At 39.7% G+C, this 27,473-nt stretch overlaps 1 protein-coding gene across 18 annotated transcripts in view; it reads left to right on the top strand.

Moving 5' to 3' along the window:
* FAM13A (family with sequence similarity 13 member A) overlaps positions 1-27,473 on the top strand; it is a 120,323-nt gene that overhangs the window by 38,145 nt on the left and 54,705 nt on the right. For all 18 annotated transcript variants that reach the window (XM_085544999.1, XM_085545004.1, XM_085544998.1 and 15 more), the window contains one exon: positions 12,525-12,697. In XM_085544999.1, the coding sequence (XP_085401125.1) occupies positions 12,525-12,697 (173 nt within the window). The remainder of the gene's footprint in view (positions 1-12,524; positions 12,698-27,473) is intronic.

Here is a 27,473-nt window from a genome sequence, read left to right as displayed (position 1 = left end):
CAGAGACTTGAACTTGTTTTGTATTCAGTATGCTGTAGCAAAGATTTAATTTTTATTTTTTTTTAATTTTTAATATAGAATCTTTTATAATCATAGAGTCATAGAATGACCTAGGTTGAAAAGGACTGCAATGATCATCTAGTTTCAATCCCCCTTCTATGTGCTGGGTCACCAACCACCAGACCAGGCTGCCCAGAGCCACATCCAGCCTGGCCTTGAATGCCTCCAGGGATGGGGCATCCACAACCTCCTTGGGCAACCTGTTCCAGTGCGTCACCACCCTCTGTGTGAAAAACTTCCTTCTAATCTCTAACTCTACACCTTCCCTATCTTAGATTAAGCCATTCCCCCTTGTCCTATAGGAATGGAAAGCACTACTCCTCTTGGCATTCTGTGGAGGTCTGTAATGGTTTACAAGAGTGATGCTTAGTTAGTACTTATATATGGGATGCACATTAGTTGTATCATTGCCCTTAAAGGAAATCAGGCTTTAAAGCACAACACATTTCATTCCATAGTTTCTTAAATTTTGCAGGCATCACCAAAACTGAATGAATAGAAATCTCAGAGAATTCTCAAGCTTCAGAAATTCAGTTATAGAGAAATACATTTATACACAAGACAGTTTTTCATGCAAGTACAAAAGTTGCTGTAATCACGTATTTTTTTCATCAGAAAAACAGACAGGCATCTGCTGTTTAAGTTTTGGAAATTTGACTTCTTTGACTAAAATTTGTTACTTTTAGTAGTCCATGGGGATGTAATGCAACTGCCTTACTAAACACTCACATTTAAAAATCATGCCTTATGTTTATGATTTGAATCCCAATACCAGGAAAGCATTCTGAGAGAGACAAGGTCAGATTTCTGAAGATGTACAACTATTTAATGTCTGCTAGTAGAGTTAGGAGTCAGTTTAAAAACATTCAAAGAGATCTGGAATTATTCAATGTTTTTTTTTTAACTGTAAGTTTGCAGGATGCTTAAAAAGTAAATAATATTCCAGAATATACTTAGTTTCTGAAGTGTGTCATAATAGTAGAAGTGGACTCGTGTACTTTCTGCCATCTGGATTTTGAAGGGTAACATCAAACAGACTGACAGTACTGAAAGCAGTAGATTCTCATCTTGACTCGTGTTTGAGGCTCTGTTTTTGTTTTGATTGTTTTGAGCTTTTGAGCTAGCCTAAGAACCTCAGCAGCTTGAGAATATGAGTTGGACCTGCTGCCTTCTGGTAACTTTTATCTTTCAGGTTGCATTTTTCAATTTAAAGGTGGAGTGTTTTCTTTCCAACTTTAATTTAAAAAATACTCTGAAAAATTAAAATCAGAGGAAGTAACCAGTTCATAGGAATCATTGTATAACCCTGTGCGAATTACTGCCTTGTGATAACTAGCATGGATTGGAGGACAACTGGGAGGGGACAAGGAGATTGCAAGCACTTGAACAAATTATAGATACTGTCTTTTCTGTAGAACTTAAAAACTACACCTGTGTGCACCCTTCCCAGTACAACTATGATCCCTTGCCAGTAGCAAGCAGACTTGAAGAGGTTAATATTTAACAGGTTCCTGGCTAGTGCTGTGTGTTGTGTTTTCAGCACATAACTCCCTTGTTCCCTTGGAAGCATTATTTTGTGTAAACAAAACACATTTTTATACTGAAGTGCATCTGTCTACATGTGCTGTTACATGATGAATCAGTTAATAGTGGGCTGTCACAAGATTTTCTGCTTTTACCTCACGCATGCTTGTTACCATTTTTCATCTCCATTCAACGTAATGGAAGTGATTATTGTATTGCCTGATTCCAGCAATCAGCGAGTACTGCATGCTTATTGTAACAGTATTCAATTGGTAGCAAGCCTGATCCTACAGTGTCTGCTGGAATGTTGATTTCTATCTTTTACTAGCAACAGTGACAGAAAATCTGATCTAACACACCTGCATGACTCAATTCTTTGAGTCATTTCTCTGCAATGACTGGTACTTAAAATTAATATATGCTTATAATAAAGATATAATGCAGTGAAAATGGGTGATGACAAAGGCCTATGAGATCACCTTGAAGGTCTTGTTAAAGTACAGAATGTATTTTCCAATTCTTTTTCTAGTTTAGAGGTGAATGCTCTAAGAACAGGAAGTCAGATATCCCTTTTTGTGCGGATTGTTATCTGTTCTATTGGAATTTCTAGTACAGTCTCAGCTTAACTGTGTTACCCTGTGTTGATGCAGAAGGACATAAAAATTGTGCTAGCTGAGCTGAGGTACCTATAGTAGCAGTTTATGATGTGCTTGAAAGTGCTACTCTCTCACTATTTAAAATCCCTAAGGCTTGAACCTGCTTTTTTTATACAGTTTGTAAACAATGTTCTTTATTATTGGGAAGCAGAAGTGCCCAAAGGGTGAGTAGCTGACTTGAGCCTTTGAAGGTTGTTGTTTTATTTTTCTTTTAATTTCTTCAGGTTCCTTTGCTGATGAGTTGGCCATATGATACTGTGAGGCAGGAGAAGTACAGATATAAAACTAACTTGATTTCCTTGATGGATCTATCTGCACTCCAGGGGATATAGTACAGTCCAGGATGGTGCCAACAGTCTTTTAGGCAGCAAATTCTTTCATTACTATGTAATTCATTGTCAAACTGTGAGCAGGAGGAGTACCATACATGGAGAAAGACAGGTTTCTCGACTGTTTGTTTGAGTCTTTCCAACCTACTTACATGGACTTCAATAGAACAGCTTCAAATTTTGGCACAGCTTCTCACTTTTCTAATGTAGAAATCCTTTGGCAAACACATATGTGTTTACATCTCAAACAGTTAGGAAGGATGGAGGAATGTGATGGCCTCTATGCTGACTTACCTCAGTTCCCTGGCTATTGATGATCTTATTACAAATAACACTTTAACAGCACGGCTGATATTTGCAGATTTCTTTTAAAAATTCTTTACTGGAGGCAGAATATGTTGAAATATCAAATGATGTCCTCCATAACTACAGTAATTTACCATAATTTTTGTTGCTAATGCTATTGTTCTGAGTGAGCAACTGGATATAGACAATGGAAGATAGTGTGCCGCATGGGAAGCTGAAAACAGAAATCATTATTTGTAGCCTTTTAAGTTCATTCTTACATCTCTCCTCTGACCATGATCACCTGGCTCTTTTTGATCTTCTTCCTCTTAATGTATTTCTGTTCATGCAAATACAGTCCACAGAAACCAAATGAATGAAAGGCAAAAGTTACCCCCCAGAGGAACCATAGTCTCTGTAGTCAGGTGAGAACACTTAATCATTTATCTCTGTGGTCAAGGAATAGTAGATCCACTACTATTTTCAGTCTCCGGATATGAAACAGAAATGCAAGGAAAAATAAGGTAAATAGTGTTTATGGTCCATTCATTGGTTTTACCTTTGATGCTGATTTGTCTCTGCTTTGTACTTGATGTTGTTCACATGTGCATATATGGTGTCTAGAGCATAGAAGAAAACATAGCTATCCTGATGCTTAAGGATGTCTGTGTGCACTGTATAAGGGGGTTCTGGTAATTAAAAAATGAGTTTGTCAGTGCCTTTCAGGAGTATGTAAAGTATGTAAAGCCAGACTTACACATTTGTCAGCATTATACATTTTATGTTTCTACAGTTCATCTAGACTTTACTTGAGCACTAAGGTCAGTTAGTTTTTATAAAGCACTTAATCAAGAGCGCTGGTATTTGGAACTGCCAGCTGTGCAGACAAAAATATCAGTATTGTGGGTGTTGTCCCAGCTTATAATCAGTGGTCAATTTGCTATCGAAGTATTTTGTGTAGCATTTTGTTTTCCTCCATATCATACAGCACTGTAGTTAAAAGCCTATTTCACTAATCGCGAAATGATTTGATAAATTTGGTGATATTGTTTAGAGAATAGAGCTAAAGAGAAAAATAGGCGTGGTACTGAACTCTTATAGGGAGCTTACAGTTGTCAATAATCTGGTCTTCTTAGTCATATGCTGTTCAAACTAGGATGGAAAGTGCCTAAATAAGTAAGTATGGAAACACAGGTAACCAGAATAAATCCTGGGAACTGAAGACATGGTGAACACATGGATAGGAGTTCTCCCTTCCTTTGCTTTGCTATTTTAGGGGATTCACTAAGTAGGCTAGTTTGATTCTGTTTGAAAAACGAGTCTGAGAAGATACATTTGATCAAAGATTTTCCAGTGAATGCAGCAGAAGGCCGGGGTAACAGTATGCAGACCATGAGACAGGCACTGCATCAGTCTTGCTTGATGTTGTCTTAAATTTAATACAGGAATTTCAATAATGTATCCAAAGTATGCAGAATCTGGGATGCCCCATTCCCACAGACAAGTCTGTAGATGAAGAAAGCTGCAACTGATTCCACTATGTAGCTTCTTCCTGACCTGCTGTTACAAAGTGAGTAGCAAGCTCAAGTACATTCACTGAGATGTCATCATTTAAACAGGTCTGTTAAACCACAGGAGCAATCTTCTCAAGTGCTTTCATGTGGCTTTAGACCAGAATTGCCATGTTGTGCAGATTTATTTTTCTTCAGACTGTTAAATTAATAACGCTTCTTAAGTTTTAAGGAAATAGTTTTGGTAGAGAGATAACCGAATAAAACCATTACTATTTCTATAAAAAATCTCCCCAGAATCCCACCTGTAAAATAAAGGAAGTGTCTACTGCTCTATGGATCCAGTTCAGTTAAAGACAGTGAATTTATTATGAATTCCATATCTGCAATACTATTGGTAATGAATTTGCTGCTACATAATTTAATACTTCATTGAAGACAGACAAAATTCTGTACAACAGTTACAAATAACAAAATTGTTTTGACAGAAGTTACTCACATTCAGTCCAATATCCCTGGGCTTTAACAGGTCTATAAAAGAGGCAAGACTTAATCTTTGAGAAAGTCTACTGAGACAAAATTTTGGGGATTCTCATGTACATGAGCTCTGGAGCCAGAAATGTGATATTAAAATAATCGTGCCTGAATTTTATAGCCTTTCTGAGAATTGTGCAGTTTCTTCTGTCTGATGGCTTTTAAGTATTTAAGCAGTTCTACTGTGTGCAGAGGCTCTTTTCAGATATGGGAGCTGTGGCGATTTGGTGTAAAGGAAAATAATACTCAGCTCTTTGATTACAAAAGGTCTTGTTGTTATTAAGAGTAAGATGGAGAAATTCAAATAAATCTTTAGAACTTCAAGGCTTCACACATCGCATCAAGTTTAAAACTTTGATATCCAAGTGGGGCAGAGTACAGAGGAGGTGTTTTAGTGATCTAATGCCTAAAAACAAAAGTAGATTAAGAGAAATCCAAATTTGGCAGTGGCAGCTGCAGAGATTGTAAGGATGACTTCATTGATTGTGATTTTATGGTTTCAGTGTGGCAGTTAATCAAGAATTCAAGACTTGGTTCTGGGTATGGCAGAGAGTTGGTGACTAGATTTTTGCATGTATGTGTTTCTGCTTCTGTTATCTGTGCTAAGCATGGCAAGAATTATAAAACCATTGTTCTTTGTCTCCCAAAGTGAGTAATTCAGGATGAAAAGGGTTTTCTTTTTGAAGAACTCAACTGTATTCTGAATACATAGTTTTAAAATCATGGATGTTAGGTGAAGTGGCTAATCAATGGTTTTTATTACTTTTTAACAAGTTATTGCATTCTGGATGGAATCCATGCTTCAGCAAGTATTTGAGCACTAGCCAATTTTTAACATATACAGCAATCTTACTAAAGATGACAGTTTGCTTGCTTTTAGTTCCTTCTAAGCTTAAGGGCTTGTCTTGAGTTCTACTATTACAGAAAAGAATGTCACTGTGGTTCAGCTATGTTTAGATGATGATGCTTCACAGCCTCTCTGACTTCTTAGTCCCTGCTAGTGTAGCACACATAGCACTCAGACAGCAAGGGGCACTAGTGCTTCCTCATGCACCAATTCTGTGCCATCGTCAGTGGCATGATGAGTCAGGCTCTCATTTAGTGGATAGGAATAGAAAGTGAGAGTATATTATAGAAAGTATGAAGGGAATGTAACTGGAAGATGTCACTTCAGAATTATCCCTGCCTCTGAAAGCCCTGTGCACCTGGCAAATATATGGTCCTCTGAACTGCAAGAGGTTCATTTGTGCAAACTCATCTCAGTTGTCTCTTATTACAATCACACACACAGTTATGGAATCGTACACATTGAAAGGGACCTCTGGAAATCATCTAGTCCAACACCTCTCCTAAAGCAGCTTTCCTAGAGTAAGTTACACAGGAAAGTGTCTAGATGGGTTTTGCTTATCTCCAGAAATAGTGCTTAATGAAGCTGTCATGCCAGAGATCACTTAGGCAGTGAAGCTTTGGAGAACCACAAAAAGGCTGTTTGTTGAATGACTTGAAGGGCTTTGCTGTCTCAGAAGAGACAGCACCTTGTTGTCTGGGATGATTTGGTTTGACAAAAGCCTCCAGCAATATTGTGTATCTCCAGGCAAGGCTTGATATAATTAATTGTCTCTGTAGATACTGTTATGTAACCCTGGCAGAGAGCTTACAGCTGTGTGTGCTTGATGAGAAGTCCCATTCAAACGGTTGATGTTTTAAATAGAATGAATGTAATAAATTTGTTTCAAGAGCTATCAGTGGCCAAATACGAAGCCTGGGTAACTTCAGCGGGTGACTCATTCCCTGGTTATTTGACTTGACAGAATTGGCTAAATCAGGTTCTGTAGGAGTTGGTTGTCAAACAAGACTTAGATCTCCCTTTCTCATTAGCTCATGAAGCAGAGTTAGTGGCAAGAGATTAAAATGTAAGGTATATGATGTTAGCTAGCTGTGGCGTCACAACCAGGTTTAGACTAGAGTGAAAAAGAAAACACTCTAAATCCACCTGCGTCACTTAGCCATGCCTGGTTTTTTGCAAAGTGATGTGCCTTTTTTTATTCAGCAGAACTATTTTGTTGATTAGTAAACACATCCTGTAAGCTAAAAAGGCCCTAGACTGATAGGGTCTTCATAGGATGAAACCGACTCCCATTCTTTGATGGAAAACTCTAATTTTAAGGGTGCCAGTTGTTTGTTAAGTAAGATTTTTGACTGAGATTTTTCTTTTGACCTGAAAAACAACCAAACAAAACATCCCTGGAGGACTGAGTGAAGGAATGTGGTGTATATATTTTAAATCATTTACTCAAGTGGGTATGAATTGCCCTTGTTATTTATGAGTTCATATCTTGGGATGGTTGGAGCTTTTCTTTTTCCTCCTTGAGGAGGAGAGTGAGGTACTCAGAGCTAAGGAGGTGTATCTTCACTCCATCTTCAGTGCAAGTGCATAGAACTCTCCAGTGTGAAGATTGTGGAGTAATCCCTGTCCTTTAGGAACCAGCAAATAATAGAGTCATCATGCCAAATCAGACCTTTAGAATATGTGGCACACTTATCCACTTATCTTTGAACCTAGTAATTCCTGACACCTCATAGCGTCATGATGCATCTGTAAGTTAAGAAAAAAACTTAGCAGTGGTATATGTGAGATGATGCCACCTGGATTGGTCAGTTTAAGCCTCTAGGGGAGAGATTTCATTGCCCTGTCTTTAATATCCACCGTGACAAATATTTGTACTGGTCATGAAACTGACTGATCTCTATTAGAACTACAAGTGCAGTTCCTTGCATCTGAACTGTCTGAGACAGCAAATGTTAAAAGCCACTGCAGAGTGTGTGGTGTAACACAGCTCCTTGTAGTTATCTGTTCTTTGCTATCTTGATTGCCCTTTATTTAGATGATCCCTTTGATCACAAGTAGCACCCAATAGTTACGTACATTTAGCTGAGAATGAAGATGTATTCTAAATGACAAAGTAGCAGACTTCAGCATATGCCCAGGGATGTTGGCTGACAACCCCTGGTTATATGTTAGCCTATCCTTTCAGAGGTTGTACTTAGTAACTAAAAACTCACGACATAGGTTGAACCTCAACCAACCTGGTTGAGGCAGAGGCTGAATCTGATCTTTGTTCTATGCACTTTGAGGCTGAACTTTACCAGTTTAAAAGGTTTCAGGAGGCAAGATTTGCTTTTCACTCCCAAGACTAAGACTATTAACTGGGAGGTGAAGCTTGTTATGTATTTTCAAATATTTACTGGTTTCTCCTTCACAAACCAGCACAGTTGGATTTTGTCTGAGGCAAAATGCTCCTTTGAAACATGCCACAGCATGTTATGCAGCAATTCATATGATCTTTTGATTTACTGGATAGATGAGAATGTCATAGGTGAGGTTATAAAATCTGATTGGCTGAGGTAGGAAGGGACCCTGGGGGTTCATCTTGTCCAATCCCTGCTCAAGTTCTCTATGTTGAACTCCACTGGACTCTTGTCAGCCCACCTCTCCAGCCTGTCAGGTCCCTCTGGGTGGGAGCATAACCCCTCAGCCTATCACTCGCTCCTTTCAGTTTTGTGTTACCTGCAAGCTTGCTGAGGGTGCACTCTGCCCCATTGGCCAGTTCATTAAGGCTAATGAGACTTCGTACTCATGATCAGGCAAATAAACAATGCAATCAGATTAATATTTGCTTGATTATATGGTGTTAAATCTGAAGAAGGAAAAAGAAAAACAACTAAAAACATCATAAATCAAAAGTGAAGGACTGTGAGCTAAAAGTAGAAGCATGACATTTTCCAGAAGTCATCAGGAGGCAAAACAACTGCAGCAGAAGTTGATATCTGGAAGAATAAGCAGTGGCTCTTTTTGGTTTATATTTTAAGAACAGAAGCTGAAAAGATGAAAACAACTGCCTTGTAGTTAAGAATGGCCCTTACCTGGGCAATAGTGGGGTCCTTCCACACACAGCCTTTATAAACCTCACTTGAATTTTCTTGATCACTGAATGGGTAATTACACAGATAATTACAAACCTCCTACAGAGGTCTGTACAGTTTGTAATATTGTGTTTCAAAATCTAACAGGTTACAAAGTCTTTAAAACAAACAAACAGGGGAAAAAGAAAAAGAAAAAAAAAAATCTTGAACTTGTTATGTACTTTTAAAGTACTTTCTATTAGTTGTGGGAGGAGGTTTTCCTTAGTTATCTCCAGCATCACCCAGCCAGTAACATTGCAGCTCATGAAATGACTGTGTTGCAGAAAAACACAGGATCCTTTATGCAGTATTGGTCTTTCTTTTTCTCTTTTTCTGGCATCTAACAACTATTAGGGTTGTCTTCCCAGTATTATCTTTATCGTTAATAGTTTAGAGTGTTTTTGTAAAGTATTATTTTCTCAAACTTCACTGCATGAAACATCTGCTTGTGCCAGATTGTTTATGCACACACACATCTCTAACAGAATATTTTCTCCTGAGAGCTCCGGCATCCAGAAAGCCTTTGAGTTGCTTCTATGTGTAGTTCTTTAATCTGTTTTGTTAGGAGCTCAGGCCAGGCTGGATGTGGCAGCCTGGTTTGGTGGTTGCCAACCCTACACATTGCAGGGGGTTTGAAACTGGATGATCATTGTGGCCATTTTCAACCCAGGTCATTCTATGATTACTTGTAGGATATGTTGTTAGACAAATAACTACAGTGGTATAATTGTGTATGCCAAGGCTAGCAAAATACTAGGCTATTGATCATCTGGAACAGAGAACAGCAATAGTGTTATCTTCCACTTATTAATTTTGGAGTGCCCTAGAAATGCAGTGGCAATCTTAAAATTGAATCTAATCTTTCAAACAGAATTTTCTTGCAAATCTTATGTGTGATTGACATGTTTTCTTTAGGATTGACATGTTTTCTTTAGGAAGCGCTTGTATCCAAACTTTCTTTTCTGCTAGAAGGTGAGAAGAATTGAAGACTCTACCAAAACTTCTTTTTTTTATTTTTCAGAGCACTGGAATAGTAAATGGTTTTGTTTGCATGTGTGGAATTCCCCAGTGTGAGAAAATCAGTGTAAAGTTTAAAAGAAATGAAGAGTTTGCAGGGAGGGAAGTTGATTCATGCTGTTTGGTAGATGTTTCCAGTTTCCTAGCACTTGTTGCTGGGTATAAATACAATACCTGGTAGCAAAATAATTTAGCATTGTTAGCCGTGTTCCTGAAATGAGTATGCATATACAGTATGCTCAGGGGGAAATGGCTGGCTTTTTGCTGCCCTCCAGTCTTCAGTCGGAGCTGTCACATATGATACATTGTAGAAGTTGCTGGTTTTGCTTACATCCAGATTTTTACTGTGAGGGTGCTAAAAGGATAGTGCAGGTTCAGTACTTTTCCTGTCCTACTGGCTCACACCCAGGGGCACAGCATGGCTACCCTTCTGCCCTGTCTTAGGACCCTCTGCTTTTCAGGAGCTCTGTATTTTGCTGATCATGGATTGCTTTTTTAGGGAACGCTGCTGTTCCATGGTCAGTTTGGCAGCCTCAGTTTGCCCCTTTGCTCCATGAAAGTCATTGTCTTCTGCTCTAAAACAGAAGCATTCATTTTGTTTGCAGTTGAGAGTCACAGCCTGGCATCTGCAGGTTGCGCACCCAGTTCTTGTGGTGTCAACAGTCAGTGGCCTCTACAGGCAACAGGGTTGTAGATTATTGCCAGAAAACAGATTTTAAAAAAAAAAAAAAAAAGAAAAAGAAAAAAAAGAAAACTTATGGTAAGGCTGTTATACAGACGGTTCAAGAATGTTCCAGGAAGACTTAATTACCATCCAGATGTGTAGAAACTGCAACACAATTAATAAACAAATGGATAATTGTAGATATCAGAAAGCATTGTGTCACGTAGAAAGCAGTAAGCGTGTGTTTCTGCATAGCCTGTATAGTGCACTTCAAAATCTTTCCAAAGGTTTTGATAAGATTATCAAAGGCATTTAAAGAAGCAGAGTTCTCATGAAGTTGCAAGGAAAGTCTTACAGATTAATAATTAGAACGCAATAAAAATAAATCGTCTCTTTCCCAGTAGAGAGGGGTTGTCTGTTATGTGTCTCAAGGATATTTGATGGAATTTATACTTTTCAACCTTTCTATTAGTGACCCAGGAAGAGGCTGAATACACTGATAACAGAAAATGATTCAAAGCAGGAAAAATTTTAAGCTAGCATAGGGATTTATGGAGGCTCTTAAGATACTCCATATCATGTGAAAAAATAATGGGTGAATTTCCATCACTAGATGCTATCTGCTGTCATAAAACCTAAACAGTATATAAACGTACATACTGATGAGCCCCATGTGGATTATTCTTTTCAGAAGATAGATCTTGATGCTATGGAAACTTCACAAAGTTCAATGGTCAACAGTAATGAAAACAAACAAGAAGTTGCATTTCAATAAGAAGCCACCGATAAATCTATGATTTACCTATATATAATATTCATTTCTGGCAACCTCTTTTCAAAAAGGATTTAACAGAAATGAAAAGTTATAGAGAGAAGCAGTATGATGGATCAAAGGCATCAGAATGATGACGATTCTGATGATTCTGTAAAGTGAGGAGTATATAAACTAATTAGTCTGAATAGAGACTACTAATGGAGTAGTGCTAGGTTTTTTTAAAGTCAAAAATCGTATAGAGAATGTGGGTTTGGAGTAGCGTTTTCAAATTCTCATAGAAAAATATAACCTTTCCCTAGTACTTCAATTATATCTGAAATAAAGTACTGTTTGTTTGGGGTTTTTTGTTTGTTTATTCATTATTAATCAATATATTAAGATCCTCCCAACTGAAGATCCTACAAAAGCTAAAGATGTAAGTGGACCTGAGGAGACTTGGACATAATCACAATTGATCAGTCCAATGTTCACTGTTAAACAGTGAACCAGGTTCAACTTCCAAGTTAAAGAATGCCCAAAACCATAGAGTACTAAAAGCTGGGACAGTGTATTAGGGACAGATTCCTGAAGTTGTTCTTCTCCCCTACATAGTCTTTATCTGCTGCTGGTACCAGACAATGTACCATCTGCTCTCTGGTTTTGTCTACTTCCACTGAAGGGAAGAGCCTGGGTTAATACTTGGGAACTTCATCTTAAATGTAGGAAGCCCAGCTATAAATGCCATGTTCTGACTGCCTCCACAAAGATCATCAACACATAAAGTCCCCATCTTGAGTAATTCTCCTCTAGTAGAATAAATTACTGAATTTTTATAAAATGAGTATAAATTGATATCAACTGCCTTTTTAAAATGGGAAAAGGTCTTTATTTTCTTTTACCTTATGTTTATCTAGTTGGTGTCAAGTGATAAAGATACAATGAGAGTATTTTTAGTTTGTCTTCTGTAATACAGGGAACAAGTTTCCATTTATTTTATTTGTCTTCCTTTAGTCAATGTCACCTTTACTCTTATTCTTCCAATAGGTGTATATTTATTTTTCTTTAAATAGTCTTTAAACAAGCAGAACTTTGATTTATGTGTATTTAATATCATTGGTTTGTAACTTGTCATATTTGCTGTTTGCATGCTGGTTGGAAATATCTTTCTGTTAGAGCTTATCTGCAGAGGCTGCTGTGCTTCAATTTTCTTTTTCTTTGCTTCTGTAGGTGACAAAGTCCACAAGGGAAGGATCCAGTCGAACACGCCTAGTGCCACAACCAGGCTTGTCAGTTGGAACACCTCAGGTCAGCCTCCGATTAACAGACAGTAGTTCATGTTTGAAGGAGATGGATTTAACAGATGAAATCTCCTTCATTAACAGTGGTGCATTTTTCTTCAGGTTAGTGCTTCCTTGGTTTTTTTTGTTGTTTTTTTTTTTCTTATTTTTTTGTCTTCATATTTGTTTCGTTATTTGTTCTGTAGCTGCACCTTCAGCTCTGAGTGCTTTGAACACATCATCTTTTTTCCATTGATGCACACAAAGTCAGCATGGTGTGGTATAAGGCAAAATAACACGTGTGTCTCTGTGGAAGCACACATTCCACCAGGTGCCTTACAAAACTGGATATCTGCTTTAGTTTGCCTTTCAGATATAAATTTACACTCATCTGCAGGCAATCTGATTAGTAAAGGAGGGTAGGGCCTATTAAATTCAGGCACTAGAGCACAAGATCCAACCAAAATGTAGATGTCTTATGTCAGCATTTAAATCTGTTTGATCTGCTTAGTTTAAGTTTTAGCAGAAAGCTGAACTTGTTCCCATTCTCAGTGCAAAAAGGGATGGAGCTTTAGATGGGGCTTTTCTTTCTAACTGGGATGGTGTTCTAGATGTACTAGAGTTGTTCAGACAAGACAGAAAATAAAAGTGTGTCTATAGAGCATCTATATGTCTAAAGATGTCTTTCAAAGTCTGTGTAACATATCATGATTAGATCTATAGTTTTGATTGATGACATTTTACCAATGAGGTGAACAGGTGACTGACAGTTTGATTTCTTGTAAAATTCTTCCATGAATTGAGTGTTTAATTCCCTTTCCTCTTGTGTCTAATGTAGAACATCAAGGATTCACGTTACTGTGGGAAACTGCTGTATGCTACTGAAATATGAGGTTGGCCTAATATGAGAAATAGTGATATGTACGTGTCATGAAACATGACTCCGCAGTGTCTCTGCATACCAGGGCAGAACACAAAGCAGTGACAGTGCTGCCAGACACGTAACTGAGTAGCTTCACTGAGTAAGTGAGAGATGGTGTGCTATTCTCAGCTCTCCATTGTGTATTGTGAGGTGTAAAGGGAAATGAAGTACTAGAGAGGTGAAACAAAGGACTGCTGAGTCTCATGTTTAGGAAGGTTTTGATGAGTGATGTGTTTCTTGAAGTGTCTCAAAAAATTGTGATTCTTTTAGTTGAATGGTCCCCAAAGGAGGTTATTTGTTGTTAGAATTCATACTTTCCTGTCAGTGTGTTATTCCTCCTTAGAAGAGTACTGCTGAAGTTGGGGATAGTTGGACTGATATTGGCACAGGACATCAACTGCCAAATGAGATGTCTTTGTAAGTAAGCAAAACCTGACAGTTTCTGTGCTGAGTCCTCAGAATGAAAGATGTCTGGATCTCTAATTCTACCTGGGAGATGAATAAGCTGTAGAAAGTAATTCTCTTGTAATCCCATGTTGTTCAAGGACACTGTAGTTTTCTGTCTCATTTCACAGTTCTGTGTGTGTTTATCTAACTGGGTTGAGTTTGTATCTGCATTGCTGTTTGCTTCTAGTATTCTTCTGTCAGTAATCTGCTGCTGAAATAGGTAGTGCTTGCTGTTTTCTGCCAAAGTCTAGGACAGCAGATTATGGGGCTGGACAAGTTGCAGAGGAGGAGGCCCTTGGTCACCCCCTAAGAGGAAGAGTAGAGAGAGGTCTAACAGAACTGGGTGGCAGGATGTCTGTTCATCCAAAGCCGTGATTTCCTGGAGTGAATGTAGTGCAATAATATACCAGGAGTGGTTTTAAATCTGTTTTTGGCAGCCTTGTGTCTCTCCTGTGGAATCTAAGCTCACTGTATGACATTATCTAGTTATATTTCTGTGCAAGGCTACAGTAGTTTTCACCTGTTTCAGCAGAAGGACTCTGGCATCTGATCTAAACTATAAAGTGCTTTGCAAACACACTGCTAGCCCTTGAGGGGGGGGGGAGGGTCTGTCACAAAGTACTAGCAGTTCTTAAATAAATGTTATCATTGTGTAATTATATGTAATTATCAGATACGTTTTAGTGAAATGACTGTATCTGCTCAGTTATCATATGATCTTTGTTAGAAAAGAATAAAGGTTGTTCTTGGCAATGATAATCTTTTGCTGTTTCATGAAAATGCTTGTGGTTTGTTCCTGTTCTGAGCTCAGATACCATGATATGGGTGGATTAGAAGGGGATGAAGGGTTATGATAGAACAGTAGATGCAGAACTCCACCTTTAGCAGGCTCACACGTGTAAAAGTGAGGAACCAACCACACACAGGCCTGTAAGGTCCCCCCAGCAATAACTGTAACAGGTCTTTCATTTTCAGTCACTTTCATTTTACGTTAGAGAATAGGTCTACGGGGAGAAAATGAGAATTCTAGCTGTTAAGCAATGTTTAATACTATTTATAATGTCTCAGTATGTGTTTTATATAGCTGACATTAAAAAGGTGTTCTGCATACTAAGTAGCAGCTGCAGTTGAGACTGTATCTTCTGGAATGGCTTATTTTTGTGTTAGTGTTGAAAGATGCGCTATGCCTCTTTACAGGTATGATATTCCTCATTGCAGAAATCTTTTGAAAGTGCTGCTGTCACTTGAAATAAGAGAAATATCTGTTGCAGTCAAGACATACTGCAGAGCATAAAATCTGCCTCCTGTTCATGACTTGATCTTAAGAAAATGATATTATAAAATTGGTATGGTGTTTTCTTTGTTCTGGGTGGTGGTTGTTTTTTTTTTGTTGTTGTTGTTTTTGAGCAGAATAGGTAGAGTAACTGTATGTACCCATAATCCCCACTAGAATACAATGTATGTGATCTCTTGAGAATTACATTATTATAGCTGTGTGCAAAGTGGAAACTGCTAATTATGCAGTAACAAAAAAACATACCTGTCTTTGAGCAAATCCCAGAAAATTAAGGGAAGAAAAAAAGAAGGGATAGGAGAGACAGACTGGGAGGAGCAATCCTTGTGACTAGCCCTGCAGAGAAACACCTGGGGGTCCTGGTGGGTGAAAAGCTTAACATGAGCCAGCAGTGTGCCCTTGCAGCTCAGAAAGCAAATGGTATCCTGGACTCCATCAGAAGAGGGTTGGCCAGCAGAGGCAGGGAGGTATGTTGTCCCTCTCTACTCTATCCTCATGAGCTGGAATACTGTGTCCATGTTTGGGGCTCCCAGTACAAGAAAGAGAGAGTTGTTGGAGAGGGTCTGAAGGAGGGCCACTAAGATGATCAGGGGGCTGGAGCACTTCCCCTACAGACAGACTGAGGGAGCTGGGCTCGTTCAGCTTGGAGGAGAGAAGGCTGTGGGCTGACCTCATTGCAGCCTTTCAATACCTACAAACAGGAGGGGAGTCAACTCTTTACAAGGGTAGTTAATGGCATGTCAAGGGAAAAGGTTTTAAGTTAAAGAAGGGAAGATTTAGGTTAGATGTCAGGGGGAAGTTCTTTACCAAGAAAGTGGTGAAGTGCTGGAACAGGCTGCCCAAAGAGGTTGTGAATGTCCCATTCCTGGAGGTGTTCAAGGCCAGCTTGGATGGGATCCTGGGCAGCCTGGTCTAGTATGAGATATGGAGGTTAGTGGCCCTGCCTGCAGCAGAAGGGTTAGAGTTTGGTGATCCTTGAGGTTCCTTCCAACCCAAGCCATTCTATGATGATTCTATGATGTTTCTATGATTCTATGTGTCTAAAGGTTCTAAAACTTCAATACTTTGAATAAAAAGTTCAAATGGATTTTACTTCAGGATATATTAAGATTTAAGTGAATACAGAGGTAGGAGTGCCTCTTACAAACACTGTTGTTAGCCTTTCATGCTAAAATTCATTTAACAGCAAAGAATAGTAAAAGCTTTTAGGCAGGAGGGAGAAGGCTCCCTGCAGACCAGGTGCAGGGCAGGAGATTGCTGATGGCAAGCTGAAACGGCTTTCCCAGTACTGGCTCAGAAGTGCCAGATGCTTGCTGTCTACAGACTTTTGTTTTCACTAATATTTTTGCCACAGAAGGGGCACTAAAATAGGCTTTTCCACATACTGGTGTTCTTGCATTTAATGGAGCTATATATGTCTTTGCAGTACTAGTACTGTTTTCAAGGAGGATTTATCTGTGGGAGGGCACCCTGTTGTTTGCCAAGTTGTTAGGCCCTATGCATGCTCCCTAGGTGGAACTATTGATCTAAGGAGTGCTTACCACATACCTTACCTTACTGGTAATCATCAGGTGCTGTGAAATCTGCGTGTGTATGGCGGACAAACTTTGTGAAAAACACTCTGCAGATTCTGGGAGTTGAAGCACTAGAACAGCCACTGCAACCATTCCGTAAACAACCCGCCTTCTCCAGTACCTTCTAGCCATCTCTTTGTGTGCCAAAGATCATAAATTCCTGTTTGCAACTGCAGACACAGCTGCAACGAGATTTGCCGGCACAGATAACCTTTGTTGGCTTTCTAACATGTGCAGATTCTCTGAGAGTTTTGTTTACATCAACCTTTTGTTCACAAAGATGCTTATATCTGTCCTGTGTTCTGCAAATATATTGATCACATGCTGTGTTGTCCTCCTTAAAATGAAGGGTGGGTTTGTGTACCCTTGCTGTGCCCTCTTCTTTACAAGACTGCATGTTCTAGCTGTTAATTGCTGAGTTATGAAAACACATGTATTTGTACACTGAGAAGTTTGTGCTTACTATAAACACTTTCCCTGTTTGTTGGCTTTCCTTTCAGCAGCTGCGGTTTAAAACCAAGGCAAGCCAAAACGTACCATTATTCTCTGGCATGTGATAAGAATTTGGGTTCCTGCTGTTGCCAGAACAAATCAAGCAGGGGGGCTGGTATTTGTTTAGCTGACTATTTTGGTTTAGGCTTGGGGTTTTTGCAGCCTGCCATGGCAGTACATTCAGTCCCTATCCAAAGTAATAATTTGCCTTATCACTCAGGAGCCTTGCTGCCAGGTTTACATACATACAGGACTGCAGCCAAGACACACAGGATTGCCTTCTGAAAGACACAGATTCTTCGAGAAAACTGCTCAGGAAAGGAACAAAGGTCTAGAGGGAGTTTGGTGGGGAAGTGGTGAGAGTGGCTACCTTCTGGATGGTTTAGCAGCAGTCTCTGGTACACCCTGCTTGGTCCCCTGACTGGGGATTTCTTCAGTGTAAGGTATTTTTGCTGTTTGTCCCTTTTTCTCTTTAGGTTGTGTTGAGTTAGTTTTTCCAAGCTGACTCATTTAACTTTGAAAGTACATTTGTCTCCACCCTCCTATGCAGTCAATTCCCTTCTTTCTTGCATTGTGAGATGCTGGCACTAGGAACTGCATTACATAATGAGTTGTTAAGAAAAGCTTTCAGTTTTCTAAAAACACAGCCACAAAGACATGTGATTTATGTTTCTCTCCAAGGTAGGTGACTGTGAGTGGTGAGTCAGGGTGTGGTGTCAGCTCTTCCTCAGTTCTTCTCTGCTGCCCATGTAATGACAGCCACAGTAACATGTAATTATGTAGATTTTTTCCCAAGCAAGTCACCTGGGTGGATATCAGTTTACTTTTTCAAGCATTTGCACCCTGCACAGGTTACTGATTTAGATTAGGCTTTACCCATTAGGTACCTTCCTATTTATGTCATCATTTTATTTCTTCCATTCTATACAAGATTTACCTGGTCACAAATTATGGTTTGTGAGATGAAAACATCTTACATCTGATCCCCTGACCTGTGCTTCAGAAGTGGATGTTCATTTTGGAAACAGCAAGAATCATAAGCCAAAGGTCTGACCCCTGATACATATAAAAAGCAGCTCTTAAATGCCATAAAACATATAGGGGTGAAAAAAGTTGTTCTTTCAGCTGATAAGCAAAGTGCATTAGCTCTTCCTATTTCTTGGGACAGCATTCAGCAGCCTTAGAATCCAGAAAAGGACTACCATAAGTTCACAGTAATTGAGTAATGACCTGAATTGTCTCTGAGTAAAAAAAAAATGCCTCCCTTACATATCTCAGGTATTGTTCTCACAGCTAGAAGGATTCTTTATTTTGTCATCTTGTTCATTTCTTTCTTATCTGCTTTTGCAGTGACAAGAAAGTCCCTTCATCTCATGAAGCTGGGACCTGATAATAGTTCTTGCTATACAGAAGGAGTTGTTGGCAATTTTGAGGTCCTTTTCAAACTCAAAGATCAGCAACCTCTCATGGGAAAACACACTATGGATAATAAGGAATTTAAGCCTGCTTTGGAAATTGTTTTGTCTTCTGTATTTGCGTTTTAAAAAAAAACACCTGTCACTATCTCTTTTACTAGTATCTATGGAAAAGGTAGAAGCTCTGCACTGCAGCTTTACATACTTGTAGTGCAATGAGTGAGTAGTTCCCTTTGCTATAGTTTCTTCAGCCTGTCTCCTGGTGTGCCCAGTGCATTGTTTAGCTGAGGAAGGTCATCACAGCGTGCCTCATTTCCGGTAGCTTTGCAGAGCAAGCAGTTTTCAGTCACCTGAAGCTGTGAGGTGCTCTTTCCTGTGCTGCTTCCCAGAAGGGACTTTGGCCTACTTCCTGCAGCCTGGCTGCAGGAAGATCAGCATACCGAGGTCAGCACGTTCTCAACCAGGTTTGCTTGCTGTTGCAATTTCCTGGTTCAGCTCCAATAATTTTACATTTGGACGTTGTGTTCAGCACATTGCCCTGCATGCTGATGGAGTTCAGCAGTGACTTCCCATTACACACACGTATATTTTTAATCACATTGGTCTGCTTTCTGTTTAGTAAGAAAAGACTGGAGGTGGCAGGGCAGTGATGTCATTCAGTGCTCGTCACCTTGCTTGCATCTGTATCTGAACAGGTTCAGTGTTGTAAAATTCTCCTCTTTCATGGTCAGTAGCCATGACAGATTTCCTTTCATTTTTTTTCTGCTGTGAGGAATGGGATTTCTGACTAACTGCTTATCTGCAAATTGCACTTTCTCACATTGGCTCAGTGCCTTCCTCCTGGCTTGAAAGTGCTGCAGTTGGAGGTGTGAAGATAGTTCTGTTTCTGCACTAAAGTATTCCTTGGCATTCTGCACGTGCAGGAAGCGATGCAATTGCACTAGGGATAACTCCAAAGAGAAGCCACTAGATGATTATGAGGAAATCACTAAGCACTGCTTGGATGTTGACAGTTTCTACTTTGACAAGACTGCTGGAGACAAGAGACTCCACCAGTGATTCCTGACTTCCTTTCACAGTCTCCAGGCTCTCAGAATGCAGGAGTTTTGAGTTGCATGGGGAAGGATTAGTATCTCATAAAGGTCACATTTTTATGGTCGTGCATCAGGGTTAGGACTCACCTTACTCTGTTGGGTGCACTTCTCCTATGTTTTATAACAGTTATAAATGCTTCCTTAAAAAATATTAAATTAAATTAAATTAAATTAAAATTAAAAAATCAAATAAAAATCCAGAAAGCATTAAATTAGAAAAAATAAAGATAAAAATATGAATTAAGTGCTCACCATTCTGAGAGGGCTAGTGAGCATCATACAAAATAGGGGAAATGTCCTCTAAACTCCTGCTAGCATTCCACTTAATGATGTGTTTGATTTGGACAATGTAGATCTTTTCCTCCAGGCCCGTGCAGGTGAGTTCAACATTTGCAAGCTTATAGCCTTTCTCATGTTCTGAGTGTTCCTCATACTTAAATAAGGGCTTACACTGAACCTTTTTATTCCCTTTGCTATCCACTCCTATCATTATTCAGACTGGCCTGCAGCAGAATAGGAGCATGTTTGCTTGGGCACATATGGAGTGGTTAGTTGCAAAGCTGGCGATACATGTGACGGGTACAACAGAGAACTGTGCTGCTGGTAACATTACTTGAGCCCAGCATCATTGTATCATGCTGCACACAAACAATATTTCACGTTGTTTGATATATGTGTATCTGAGCACAGAAAAGAAACACAGGATTTGAGAGAGCTGTTCTCCAGGCAAATGCAGTCAGGCTGTGATAGACCTGGTCAGAGTTGTCCTCTGGCCAGGATCTCTCTTGCTTTCGTGGTAGATGTGTCTTCCAGCTCTAGACAGAGATCAAGTTATTCTCACCTAGCTCATTCCATACCAGTACGTCTCTTCTGCCAAGTCTCAGCCCAGACATCACTTCCTATCACCAGTCTTGCTTGCCAGAAGGGCTCTTGGGACACTTTTGCAAAGTGAGGATTCCTTTCTGTTATGTCATGAGTCCAAGAAGGGGAGTTATTTCTAGAAGGTTTTCTGGAGGGTAACTCTTCCAGACTGCCTTCCTTGCCAACAGGGAAGGTTATTTATCTTTCAGTGAAGTAAAAAGCCATATTGACAGAACTTAAATTGTGAGGACTGCTCATGTGCTTTATTCAGCCTCAGCAGTTTGATGTACCATACCAGTCTGCAAATCCATCAGCCCCTCCCCCTCTCTCCAGCGTCATCCCAGCTGCTTCTTGGTCTTGAATTCACGTTAATCATCTGACAAGAAAACAGCTTCCCGTTTGAGTAGCAAAGGAGGTTTGTTCCCCAATGAGGATGTGATTGCAGGCTATCTGGACCCCAGATATAGCTCAGAAGACCCAACTCATTAGATTAGCTGAGATTTAAGAAAAAGCCTGCATTGAAAATAACGTGATGAAAGATCAGACTTCTGCTTGTTTACTTAGTCTTCCATGCTCTGGCACTTGAACTAACAGGTGCAAGGGAAGAGCCTACTGAACTGCCATACAGCACACTTTACCGTGTTCCCACAGCACATTAGCTGGCACAGCCAGTCATTACGTGATGCTTTCACTGAAAACCCTTTAGGAACCTGCTCCCAGTCCTCCCCCTTCTCCAGGATGGAGGCCAAGAAATAATTTCTGGGCTATCCCATGGGGAGAGAGTCTTTAGAACAAGCTGAAGCGGCTGGCAGTGGGTGTGGCAGTGCTTACAAAGGACACTGCTGCTTAATGGAAAGCTGCCACAGCAGCTAACCTAGGGCTCCTGGGAGCTTGGGATGTCCTGTTCTGTGGGAAATGTACTTACGATCTTATCTGTTGGCTGAGGTGAGGAGATCTGAGAAGCTTCTCATTTACTTTCCTCCTTTTCCAGCAAGTTTCAGCAGTCTTAGTATGAGCATCCTTGAGTGACTGGTCCTTTCCTCCTCACATTTGAAAGCAGCTTTTCATTGCAACTCTCTCAATTAGATAATGTTGTGATGGAATGCATGTAAGACTGTGAAAAGTATGTACTTTGTTTGTTCTATACTCATTATTTAATACTCATAGTAGAAATTATGGATTTTTAATTTTTTTAAGAGATGGGTAATTTGGATTATTTAGAGGAATAGTTCTGTAACAAAGGACCAAACTATCACTCTTCCTCATTACTTATACCCATAGAATCCCATATTACATGAAAAAAAATTAGCCACAGAGATGAGGACTAAAGTGATTCCCTTTACTTTTACAGCAGACAATAGTGTCTGCTATAACCCCATTATTTTCTCATCCTTTATGAATGATGGCTGAATAACTGTCTGCAATCTGTTGCTGATATTGAGCTCTTTCACTCTGTCTTAACTGACTAAAAAGCCCAAGGGAGAATCCAGAGAAACCACAATAGCAATTGATTATATATTAAAATGTGCCAGAATGTTCTCATAATTGATAGCATGTGTCTCATTTGAAGAGAAATAATGGCAGCAGTATCTGTGTGTTGATAGATTTTTAGGGTCAAAAGAAAACAAAACAAAATTCCAACATGATTTCTGCAGGTGAGAGAACCACGGCTCATTCTGAATAGATTGCCACCTCAATTCAGTTGCTGTGGTTGCAATACAACGTTTATTTTATCCTTTCTTTGTCCATTCTTGATTCTAAAATTCCTCTTGGTAGAAAAATGTGTTTGATAAATTGTGTCAGCAGTTAGTCGTCCTCACTGTTTAAAAATGTCTCATTTCTAGTCATAATTTGTCTATCCTTGACTTCCAGCCAGTGGATCTCATTCAACTTTTGAGTGGTAGTTCAAATATTAACATTTCCTGCCTGCATACACGGTCTGTTTAATTTGAAAAGCACTAAATGTGTGGGCGTTCATTTTTGCATTCCCTTTCTGGGTTGTCTCTGAGCACTCTTCAGGTTTTCACAACTTGCTTGTGAATGGGAATTCCTGAACTGATCAGAGCCCTCATTAGCAGCCACACTAGTAACAAATTAAAACAGCTTGTCCAAGTGGCAGTCCATGTTGATGCATACATGGGTGACATTAATCTCTTCAGCAAAATAGTGACTGAGAGCTTGTATGGAAATGCTGCTCTAGCATGATGTTGTACCCCCCAGATAATGCTAAGCATTCCTTATCCCAAATTTCACTCCTATATGGCTGTACCAAAGCTTGCACACAGCACGCAGACAGAACCACCAGAACTGTGTTGCGTTTCATTTCTGTTCATTGAGAAAATTAGTAGGCAAGATAGGGCTGGATACTAGCCTTGAAAATTCAGTTAGTACTCACTCACTTTCAGAGGGTTGCCTATTCACTGGAATTTATTTTTGACAGATTAGTTGCTCTTTCTTCCTATTCCTGCTCTTTTCCCCCATCTGTGTTCTTTTGGACAGGGTTTATTTAATCATCTGTCTGCTTTGTTTGGACATGAAGAGCTACAGTTTCCAAATATGGTTTTTATTTACTTGTGTCTTGCTCGTTCCATATGTGCACACAAATCTTTTGGTCTATGTGAAGTTTTCCAGAGTATTTTGCATTTGTAATTGCTGTTGTTTATATGCACAGATACTCTTAAGAGAAAAATGCATGTATTGATGTGTGTGTAAATGGTGGCACTTTAAAATTTGAATCAGTGGTATTTTGAAATGTTCTTTAATTTTTGGCCTGTTGAAGATGTGGTCACGTCTTTGCTTTTTTGCTTTGCATTTCGTGTTTCTGCAAGGGGGAAATTATTAATGTACCTTAGTAAGTACTAGAACAGTACATCAGTAGCATTAAGCAGAACTCCTGCACCTTAAATAATTTATGATTTTGCCAGACCAGGCAAGATTTTTTAATAATAATATTTAATTTGTGAATGACAGTGAAGTGAGCCAAGGGATAACTGCTTTTCAGAAGGCAGACACAGCTACGTCTTCATAAAGTCCATTAACTAAATCAGGTATATTTCCAGTTTTTGCTGATCACAGATTCTCTTCTTTTGTTGCTTTATATGCTGAGAAAGTTACTCATTGTGCAGCAGTGTGTGGAAAGGAAAGAAAGAAGAGAAAGCAATTCTATAATGGTGATTGATTGGACACTTCCCTTCCAAATGTGTGTTCATTCATTGATAGCAGAAGAGAAACAGAAGAGATTATTCATCTTTAGTTCCAGCCAGTGTATATTTTTTTCTTTCTTGAATCTCAGTAATAAATCTTCAGATCAAGTGGTGTGAACCCAGATGGTGCCTTGCCCAGGTGCTGAAGTGTAGTGGCATGTGTTGGCATCGGGGGAATTTAATCATTTTTACTACTATTTGTTGTCTGTTTTTCTGAAATAGTCAAAGTACATTCGGGAATGTAGAGTCCATGGAGAAGATGCTATGCCTGTCCTGAGACCGTTGTGTCACCCACCATGCTTACTTTATTTTCTGGAACATGATTTTCTGTGGTTGGATGAGAACTGCATAGAAGTGGCGGCTTCTTTCCCTAATAAGCATTTGATGATACACAGTTGGGTTGAGTCCAGGTTTAAAAGCCTCCAGTGGGGATGGAGAAGGGTATGTGGCTGTATCCTCCACGTGTTTATTTGGTGGTACCATAAATAGCCACTGCAGTGAATTGTAGCTGCCAACAAATGGTTTTGGCTTTCTGAGCAAGCAGTAGGGATGTAAGAATTGCATACAACTTGCAGAAGAGGCTTTGTTTTCCATCTTTGACATGGGAAAATAGATTTAATGAGTATGTATAACCAAATCCCAAACAAAATGTTGCACAATCCGAGGTTTCATATGTGATAATCCTGTTTGAATTATGCAAGAGGACTGGGGGAAGGGTAGTAATCTTTACCTATGTCCAGTAGCACATTGGCTTTGGCATAAGAACATCTGCAGAAGGAAATGGAATTGTTTGGAGATAAGACTACAATGTTCTGACAGCTTTTATCTGCTTACTGTGTGCCACAAATACATTGCTTGTGGTTGTACACATAAGTGGCACAGATTAAGTATTAAGGAGTTTTGTGCTGTTTCAGCAGGGTGGCAGATTCAGAGGGAACTGATGCAAGGTGATGAGCTCTTTCAGGCTTCTTCCTGCTGTTTGAGGTGCAGGCAGCACTGATGTCATGAGTGGTTGGCCTTTGTGCTTCAAAATATTTCTTAACATTTCACTCCCTTTGATATTGAGAATCTTTTATTGTAATACCTGCAGATCTTCCAGAAAGAGTTTAAACCCTGGGAAACCAGCAGGGCTACCAAAAGTCCAGCAGATGCATTTTTCATCTTGTTTTTAATGGGTATTGAAGTTTTATGCCTGTGGGTGTGCAGGGAAGGGTCTGCTACAATACTACTTTGTCATGATGTTTTCATCAATATTGAAGGTGCAAATAAGGAAAGAGGATAAAATTGGAAGCCCATGAAGGGAACTCCAAAAAAAGAGAACAAGAATGGGAGGTAGATTTGATGGTGTTGATGGCACAGGGTGCACTGAGCAATGTCATAGTTCTCCCAAGGCATCTGGTTGATCTTAGCATAGTGCCAGGAACTGACCTTCACAGATGCTAATTCATAAATTAATCTTTTTGGTCATTACAGTGCTTCTTTTTGCTAGTGAATTCTTTGTTGTGGATGTTAGCACTTCTAAGTTCAGTTATACAAGCAAGTCACATGGAAGTTGAAGTAAAATAGCTAAGAAATAAACTGAGAGCACAGCAGCTATTAGAGTTATCCCACTTGCATTTGTTCAGCAAGCTGCTCCAGAGAACCCTGCTTCCTTCCCTATGTAGATGAGTCCTTTATTAAATGTGAATTCATTTTTTTTCTTGTTTTAATTGGCATCCTCATGGTAACATTCCATTTACAGGAGTGTTATAAACTATGAATAATTCTGAGTATATAAAAAAAGGCTGGCCGGGAAGGGAGTAATTTGATTTATCATCAAACTGTGAAACATTACAAGGTGCTTTTGTTTTATACTGAAGCACTTTTGTCTATCAGAGTAGAATCTTCCTTGCATGATTTCAGTTGCTTAAGCATGCTTATAGCTCATTTAATTTAACAGGAAGTCATGAAGATATTCATTTAATTGACACAGATAAGAGCAGGCCAGATCTCCGATGGCAGAGTGCTTTATCAGCATTGCTCCCTTTCCAGAAAAATAAAGGGGCCCTTTGCTGTGCCTGGCATGACCATGCTGCAGCAGAACAGGCTTGTGCTGAGGCAGTGGACAGAAGCATTACTAATGCACTTCTTCCAGCAAGCCTGCTGACAGAAGCAAATATTAAACAGTTGAGCATACTGAAGCAGAGCCACTTCTCAAATGACCTCTGTGTTTCCACTTCATGCCACCACTTTCTGAGGCTGCAGCTACCTGCTGCTTTTGCATTGAAGATACAGAACACTCCTGCCTCCTGCTGAGAAAGGACAAGATCTGTTAGGCGTCCATGCAAAATGTCCTTCTGTTAATCTGTGAGTGCCTGTGGTTTCTCTAGAAAGCTGCTGTGGCTCTCGCATCATTCTCATGACCTACATCTGTATGGAAATCATAAATGTAGGGTCTTAGCTCTTGCCATAGCTTTCCCCCAAACCAGTGCTAGTTCTCCCTGGTCTGCTGCTGAAGGCAGGTGTATTTTTAATATGGACTTGACTTGTAGAAAGTTGGTATGCCTGGCTGTATGGGAATTAACCACCGAGCTTTTACCACCTAAAATGTCAAAAGGCTCCATTTTCTTGTGCCCCCTCATCAGTTCGGGATTTTCCCCTGATACTGATAAAATAACATTGTTCAGCAGCAGAAGTGTTTGTTTGATGCTAGAGAAAATTGAAGGTGATTCCTTGGATTTTTTGGGCAGAGGAGGTTCAAAGGTTAAACTTAAAACACTGGGTATGTGCCTTTAGAATCCATCAGATATCTCAGTGCAAGACCTTGCAGATTTTTTACTGTGTGCTTTCCAAGGCTGCTATGTCATGGAAGAAATGAAGTGTAGCACACTATTGTGTAGTGTTCTTTTCCACAAATTTCTACCAGGTAAAATGGTCTGATGCATTGATTGAGAGCAGTATTTGGTCAGCAGCCACAGATACAGAAGAGACAGTAGTTCTTGAGGGCGTCCCACAGGGAACATCAATCATGTAAATTCTACTTCTACAATGCTACCACTTAATTTCAAATAGTAAAGGAAGCATTCTTATACATTCCTTCAATGTGTGTCGGGATTCATCAGCCAATTGCTCCATAACAGTCACACTCCAGTCGTACCTCCTGCAGTATAAAGGGACACTACAGCCACAGTGCCCATAAATGCCTACACACAGCAAAGACAGGCACAGCAGCGTGGCATGGTGTGTGCAGAATGCTGCATCCATGGGAGTAGCAGCCATCTACTGGGGGATATTCACGTGCTTGGGGCATGATGGTCACATCAACTAACATTGATACCCAAGCTTTCGGTGGTGTTTTTGTTAGAAGGCAGCATGCTGTGGTAACTAGGCTTCTGCATGGGATATTTCTTGTGTATGGAGAGCAGCCAACGTCATAAATCTTTAGAATAATATGTGTATGAGTTTGTTTTCCTCTGCAATTGTGCTGAATGGATCAAATTTGTAACAGCAGCGCCGGCACAGCAGCTCAAAGAGGCGATTGCTGCTTCGGTTATCGGGAGAGCAGGAATAACCCAAACTGTGATAACAACACTCGTCTTATCAGAGAAGCAACTTATC

This window comes from Coturnix japonica, chromosome 4, assembly GCF_054131305.1.
Source record: "Coturnix japonica strain WE chromosome 4, WE-NBRP24, whole genome shotgun sequence".
Taxonomy (NCBI): domain Eukaryota; kingdom Metazoa; phylum Chordata; class Aves; order Galliformes; family Phasianidae; genus Coturnix; species Coturnix japonica.
Note: the sequence above shows the minus strand (reverse complement) of the source record. Positions and strands in the feature narration are given on the sequence as shown.